Source organism: Pygocentrus nattereri, chromosome 29 (assembly GCF_015220715.1).
Source record: "Pygocentrus nattereri isolate fPygNat1 chromosome 29, fPygNat1.pri, whole genome shotgun sequence".
Lineage (NCBI taxonomy): Eukaryota > Metazoa > Chordata > Actinopteri > Characiformes > Serrasalmidae > Pygocentrus > Pygocentrus nattereri.
The window spans coordinates 14,777,909-14,785,432 of record NC_051239.1 but is presented as its reverse complement, the minus strand read 5'-3'; the positions used below and the strand labels follow the sequence as shown (position 1 = coordinate 14,785,432).

General features: G+C 38.7%; 1 protein-coding gene across 7 annotated transcripts in view; it reads right to left on the bottom strand.

Moving 5' to 3' along the window:
* Positions 1 to 1,203: 1,203 nt before the first annotated feature.
* Positions 1,204 to 7,524, bottom strand: part of espn (espin) — a 66,304-nt gene continuing 59,983 nt past the window's right edge. For 3 of the 7 annotated variants that reach the window (XM_017705769.2, XM_017705771.2, XM_017705773.2), the window contains 3 exons: positions 5,728 to 5,807; positions 4,905 to 4,925; positions 1,204 to 3,226 (listed from right to left, as the gene is read on the bottom strand). In XM_017705769.2, coding sequence (XP_017561258.1) covers positions 3,079 to 3,226; positions 4,905 to 4,925; positions 5,728 to 5,807 — 249 coding nt within the window. In that variant the 3' untranslated portion in view covers positions 1,204 to 3,078. The remainder of the gene's footprint in view (positions 3,227 to 4,904; positions 4,926 to 5,727; positions 5,808 to 7,524) is intronic. The other 4 variants (XM_017705770.2, XM_037536243.1, XM_017705772.2 and 1 more) reach the window with 2 other exon arrangements.

Below are 7,524 nucleotides of genomic sequence, written 5' to 3'. Positions count from 1 at the left end.
GAGAAGGGAAAGCGATCAGTCACACAGTGAGAACTTTCTATTGGGTCCGATGTGAATAAGGTCGCAGTGCGCCACCTGCTGTTCAAATAGAGGTATGACCGCCTCACTGCAGCCGCAGAGGTAGTCAAATCTTTGGTCTTGGCGGCCAAAGTGCAGTGTTTGTGGTGGACTGAGGGCTAAAAACACAAACCAGTTTACAAATAAAGAAGGTACAGACCACCCTACATTTCATTCTCTCAGCAAATAAGATGTTTTTAGAAGCGCGTCCGCTCTGCCTTTATTACAGCTTCCGTTCTTTTCAGGACTTTTGCTTTGTTTTCCAAAGAGATCTGCAGGGATATTTTCCACACCTCCAAAGTTCAGTCGTAGAAGTTGGTGGCATTTTCTGATTCTCACGATCAAGTGACTCCCAATCTGACAGCGATGCTGAGGTCTGGACTCTGGGGTGGTCAGGCCGTTGTTCCGAGAAAACCAGCAGCTTCTGTTCTTGTTTGTCCATTTTCTTTTCTCGGTAAGGGCTTTTCAGCAGCTACACAGCATTCCAGACTTGTAGTGTGGAGTTGTCTTCTCACAGTAGAAGGGTGGACAGAGACGCATGGATTTTCTCAGATGTGAAGTGAGAGCGGCGCTCCGTTTTCTCCTCATCAAAGATGAAAGCAGATGTCAGGTTTGGTGGTCTTCCAGGTTCCATGGTTGTTAGGAGTCTCATTTTCTCTGCTTTTAGCGGAGCCCCGCTGGCAACACCCTGTATAAATAATAATGCGTGGCCACGACTTAGTAAGGCGTGGGAACGAGATCCTAATGTGTGGCCACGCCTTAGTAAGCAGCAATCTCGTTCCCACGCCTTACTAAGTCATGGCCACGACTTAATCATCTCATTCCCACGCCTTACTAAGGCCACGCATCATTTTTATTTATACAGGACGTCACCAGCGGGACTCTGTAGTTTTCCTTCATCAGGCAAGTGAATCGTTTTATATCTACTCAGAAGGATCTCTTGAAAAATGGACTTTTACTTAGTTACCCTGTTGACTGGAAAGTAAAGAAATGAAGGGTGGTCTTTGACTCTGACTGCAGTGTATAGTACAAAAACGTACTGGTTCTCTTACCGGGTGAGGGAGTGCGGTGAGGGTCGATTTCTACATTTTGGACAGGCCTAATCTGTCATGTTGGTGTGATAAAATCCAAACATGCAGAAGCTCAAATGTTGTAATTTTGATTTTTATTCAATTTGACAGTCGGAAAAGGAAGGTTTACACTGATAAGCCAATGCAAGCAAAGGCTGAGAAAGAAAAAAAAAATGTTTTGGACCACAATGTAACAATATAAGGGCAATAAGAGTATTTCAGTATTACTATATACATTATGCATGAATAGAAAATATTCTAATGGCAATGATGTTCACATATATCTTTGTTTTAATATGGCATCAAATGAATTTTAGGTGAATATTCCCAAACAATTACTCAACGATAACCATGCAATACACATATATTTGTATAATATTCAGATTTTTTTTTACAGATCCAAAAAATGTACACTCAAAATACATCAAGTTTACCTAGCACACATTTCATGACACTGGACAGACACCACATATATACACGTACATTCCGAAGACACATCCGGCACTTTTCCAAGGTCCAGGTACCCTAAGTGGACTAAGCTACAGTTCACTGTTCAAAAGAGAAAATGAGCTAAAAAAAAGACAGTCTTCTCATAATAAAGATGTACATCACCATCATCGTCACGTATTGTTTATTTTACATGATGACACTGGATGTGTTTACATGTATATTTTAAAGAACCAATGTAGGTGTACAACAGGAATACAACAATAAAGCGTGTCTATGCGTTAAACCAAACAACCGTTAGTTTTCGTCCTCTGTAATCCTCCTTATTCTGTAAATCTCAGTGAGCAGTCACAGCATGTGTTAGATTATAGGACAGAACGCTTGGAATTGAGACATCGCTCAGTACAGTTTTTAAGACATTGGCTTCTCCCACCCCTATCAGGTTAGTCATAGCCAGATCTATTACATTCTAGCAATTTTTTTAAGAGTATTTTTAAATTTAAGAGTAATTTAAATTTTTTTACAGTAATATAACATCGCACCAGCTTTTCATAACTGTGATGTAACAGTGACTCTTTTGATTAGCTTGGAATAGACCTCTGCTGCCATCTTCTGGTGCTCTGGGAAACTGTCACTTGGTTGGAAACACAGTTGTGAATACTATCAGTTTCATTACAGGGTGGGGGGAAAAATAATTAAGAATGATGGCCTTGGCTTGCTTTGCTAACTATTTTCATTCACTAAGCACCTGGAATTCCTGGACTGGAAAAGAAATGGGATGATACGATTGATAATTTATGATAAATTTAAAAGAGTACTTTAAGAGGAGAAGTCAGGGTATGACATGGGCATTTTATTGTCCATATCTTTGTTTAAAATATAGTTGGTAGAACATTTTTTTGTAGGAAATCTATCAGTGTGCTAATATGCAGTTCCTTATTAAACATCTGTTTACTATTAGGCTTTTATTTAAACTGCTTTCATAGTGATTAAGACTGCTTAAAAATATGTGCACAGAATAAATTCTATATTTTTTATTTCTAATCCTATATCACTATATATGAAAATACTTTAAAAGATCTGAAATAGAAATGTAGAAATGTGAGAAAACAGCAGTTGGTATAGCGTGTATAGCTAAGAAGCGTTCGCTAAACGTGCAATAGCTGTACTCAAATAATATCTGTATAGTGTCTTTGCCGGGATGGGGTGAATGTTTTTCTTTCAAAAAATAATCTACAGACGCACAAGGGACGACTAATAAATCATAGGCTTTCGGCCCTTGTGCAATCACGCATATTACGTACTTCAGTGCCCTCTGAATCTGTTATTAACCGTGAACTCTATAAAGCCTCCTGACAGTTAACCGCTTTATGAGTTCTCTGGTGTACCACTGTGTGCATGTGATGGACCTGGAGTACTGTGGGTAATGAAGTGTCCTACAGGGAGTGGGAGCAGACAGAGGTATGCGATACGGAACGGAGACAAACTGCAGGCGTGTCGGGCTCTACTGTTTCGCTATGTCGCCTTTCTTTAAAATGATCTGCCGTTGCCACGGCGCCAACTTAGTCTCGTCGTAGCCAAGAGTCCGTAGTCGCTCCAGTTCCATCTTCTCTTCGTTCTCCTTCTCGGTCTTCAGCCGCTCCTCCTCTTTTCTGCCAGGTCACAGAAAAATCACACACAAACATGAAGTTCAGTACAAACAGGAGACTGTAATAAAAAGCTTAACTCTGTTTGTACACTACCATTCAAAACTTTGGAATCAACATTTTCAAAAATGTAAACAAATTGTAGTTGCAGAGAAGCAGAGTGATAATACTATACTGGTCCTGTGCAACTACACAGGTTTCAAGCAATCAATAGAAAGCTTTAAAAAATTAAGCCATTATAGATTTGTCCACAATGATGAACAGACTTGAAGAGGATTTTAAAATGAATGAGAACACTGAACAACATCAAGAAGTAAAATATAATAATAAAACTAATTTCCTCCAGAATATTCTCATATTTCCTCAATAATCACATATTTCAAAAAGGGTGATTAAATCCTCAGACAAAAAAGGTAAAGCGATCACCACTGTATATAATTCATTATTTCATATCTGAAATACCCATTGATGTGTAGGAAATAACAAAAATGATTAATATAAGAAGTCACCGCAAACTTCAATGGTAGTGTACGGCATAACTGCTTAATCTCTAAGAAATGAAACACTACGCAGTTACAAGCACATTTATATACTGTACTGAACAGAGGTCGGAGACCACCCTTCATTTCATTTATTTCCAGTCAAAACAGCCATTAGGGTTTTTTTTTTCTTTTTCAGGAAATATTTCAGAGATTAGATATAAGATAATCCACTTGCTTTAAGGAACGAGAAGGTCAAAGGAGAAAGTGAAGTCACTTTAGTCACTCCAGTGAAAAAGCTGGAGAAAACTGTTTAAAGATAGAGAGGAAATGGGAGGTCCTGACACCTGTGTAAAAGCCATCACCATCAGACAAACAGTACCTACAGCTTTCATCTATGAGAGATAAACAGTCAAGCTCTACTCTCGCTTCAGATCTGAAAAACATCTACAGGCGCTTCTGTCCATCCTTCCACTGTGAAAATGAATACTATGGTTTGAAAAGGATGCGTAGTGAAAATTTTGTGCTGGAGCACCCAAACTGCACATGTGAGATGTGGAGTAATGTTTAATGGACTGACGAGCCTCCATTTGAAATTGAGATTACTTTTTTGAGACGAGAGGAAATGCAACCAACTTCTAAGACTGAACTTTGACGGTGTGGAAAAATATCCCTGTAGATTTCTTTGAAAAACTGAAGCAGAACTCCCGAAAACAACTGAGATAATAAAGGCAAAAGGTGGACATACTAAATACTGCGCATTTTCTGTTAAATATGCTTTCTTCCTTTTTTCCTTCTTGCTTAATGACCATTTTGACTGGAAATTAAAAACATGAAAAAGACTTTGGCACAGCACTGTGCATCACTCCAAGCACAAAAGTGCACATCATAAATTATAATAAATTAAAAAATACAGTTAGAAGTGTTAATGTAGTATTAAATCATAGCAATCAAAACTGTTTTGAGTGGCTGTTTCAAGTGTTTTTGATTTTTTTTTTAATGAAAATGAATAATAACCTACGTGGCACTCTTTCTTTGTATAGACTACATCTACCAGAATTTCTACATTCAGTACATTCAGTACTACAGTATGAGGTAATTTGGGCCACAACACTTGCCAATTTCTCAAATGACCAGAGATCATTACCACCCAAGTAAACTACTAGCACTTTTACTACTTTAACTACATCTACTGAATGTCTTACCTTTTCTGTTCCCTGCCCGTCCAGGTGTAGATAAGAGACATTAGAAGATTATACGTATATGAATTGCAGTGCATGCACTAACCTATGTGGAAAACACTACACAGAGATACTTTAGGACACATTGAAGGACAAGTAGAGGAATAACGTTTACTACATTTACATCTAGGGCACAAACTAGTCTATACAATCCAATTCTAACACCACTACTACTGTCACTAAAGATAGAAACTGATTGGGTTCAATTGAAAACAAATCCCAAAAGCAAAAGGCTATATTAACCTCCATTTCAACATAATGCTTTGCTTAAAAATGCTATCATGGCTAATAGTGAATGAAGCCAGTTGACACCACTTAGCATGATTTCCTTTGAACAATCCGTTCATTCTCTATTAGCCACATCAGTATTTTTGAGTGAAGTATTGAAGTACAGTATTTAATCCTATTTGCCCACAGCCAGAATGTTAAAGGAGCAATTAGAAACATTTTCACGTTTTGCTTATCTGTCACATTTTTGACGAAAAGATTTTGATGTATGTGTGTAGAAAGTTGTCCTGGACCTCCTGGACCGGTCCAACTTTTACAGCCATATGATGTGCACATTGCTGAGTGTTATATGTATGCCAGTTACTTACATGCATACATACATAACAATCTGCAAACTGCACATCGTTTATTTTACGACATTATCATGAAGTCTTAAGGGAGTGCAGCAATAATTGCTCCTTTAAATGAGTGTTTAGCTTTAGACTAGACAAATAAAAAAAATGAATAAAACACGGCAGGGAAGACAAACCCTCCCTGCTTGACTACGTTTTAAACTCACTTCTCTTCATCCAGTTTCTTCTTCATGATATCTCTTCGCCAGGCGGGCATGGAAGCGAGGCGGGCGGCCTCCTCATCAGCCTATCAGAAAGACAGAGAGAGCGCGGTCAAGTGAAACCCCAGTTGCTGTTCACTAGCATATGCTACATCGGTGAGGTGCTGTAAGAGAAGTGTGTGGTTTGTAAAGCAGGCTACCTTGATTCATAATAGATTCAGGTTATCAATCAGAACTCATGTGTTACTTCAGCATAACCACAGAGTGATTCCCTGTTTGCATAATTAATATTAACCTGTCATTTTATGTATATGTGGTAGTGCAAAACGCAGCGTTTCCTGTAGCTGTTATGTAAATGTAACTTTATTAATGTAATACGTTTAGAATAAAAATGAGAGTCCTCTTTGCCCACACTTAATAAACAGATCAGGGGTGCTGGGCCAGAGCTGGCATAGAGAAATCGGTTGGACTTTAGAGAATGGATGGCAATGACCTACAAAGCCGCACGGTGTCATTCAATCGTCAACAGCTTACGTTCAAGAAAATAAACAGTTGTATGAAGTTTAAATGAAATTGAACTATGTTGGTCATTACCATTCGTTCAAATACAGCAGAGTCAGAATTTAATATTAAAGTTGACATGTTTTATGTTTGTAAGTCAAACAGCACCCTTGGTTCATCTGGTTGGTTCTCTTGGTTCAAAACTGAAAGCAGAATTCCTGAAAAGATTCAAAAGGTTCATTTTCTGAATGAATGCGACAGGCCCAGGCTCAAAGATTCCTCAAAGGAATTATGGGAGAAAATGGAAGAAGCGTTTTTGAAAATAATTCAGGTGAGCTCTGCAGTTCTATCAGCCACCCTGTCTGCTTGGACGCAGGTGTCTTCAAACAGAAACGTTATCTGCTGCAACCTTGCAGACTGTAACGACAGGCCAGCAGAGAAGGTAGGCATTTTGAACGTCTCATTTTCCCCTTGAAGTGGATTGATTACTCTAACTACGCTCCCACGGAGCCACTTTACTGGCAGAGTCCCCAGTATCCAGGTAAGCTAATCTACACCTTAATAATGAATTACTCCCCTGGGAATTATAGCCAGAAAAAAAAAAAAAAAAACGACCAGAAGAGAACAAATTAAGATGCTTGATTGATGAATACCTGGAGAAAGTCAATTCAGCAGTTCACGTTAGTGTCTGGAAATGAAATTTTCATACCTGCAAGGAGCCTAACTGTTATGAAGCCTTGACTAGATGTGCCATATCTATAAATAAGTAATTATGTTTGTTTACAGGAAGGCATGGGAAACCCATGCACTGGACATTTTGTTGGCCCTACAGTTGGTTAGTTACCTCAGGTATATAGTGCCCAAGACTGTGAACCAATGCTCTACACCACCTGATAAAAATATGTATACATGGCTGTTTGAAAAACTAAAACATTAATACTATTCACTGTGTCATACTTGCTTTCTGATAATATAAACATTACAGACCCCTACCAGAATTTGAGCAAGAGACAAACTAGATAAAAAAATGACCAAAAGAGAACAAATGACTGATAGCAATAATGTTCTACTTAATTGGTCCTGCAAAAGAAATTCATCATTTTGCTGCCATTTCTATGCCCAGTACAGGAGCACCATGACATGGCCAGCAGAGCAGTGCTGCCTGGGGCAGTAGAGAGTTAAGTGCCTTACCCAAGGGCACAACCAGGAACACCCCATCAGTTCTGGGATTTGAACACGCATTCTTCTGGTTTGCTGTATCATCTCTCCTACAATGAGGCCACCACAGTTTTATTAAGTTTT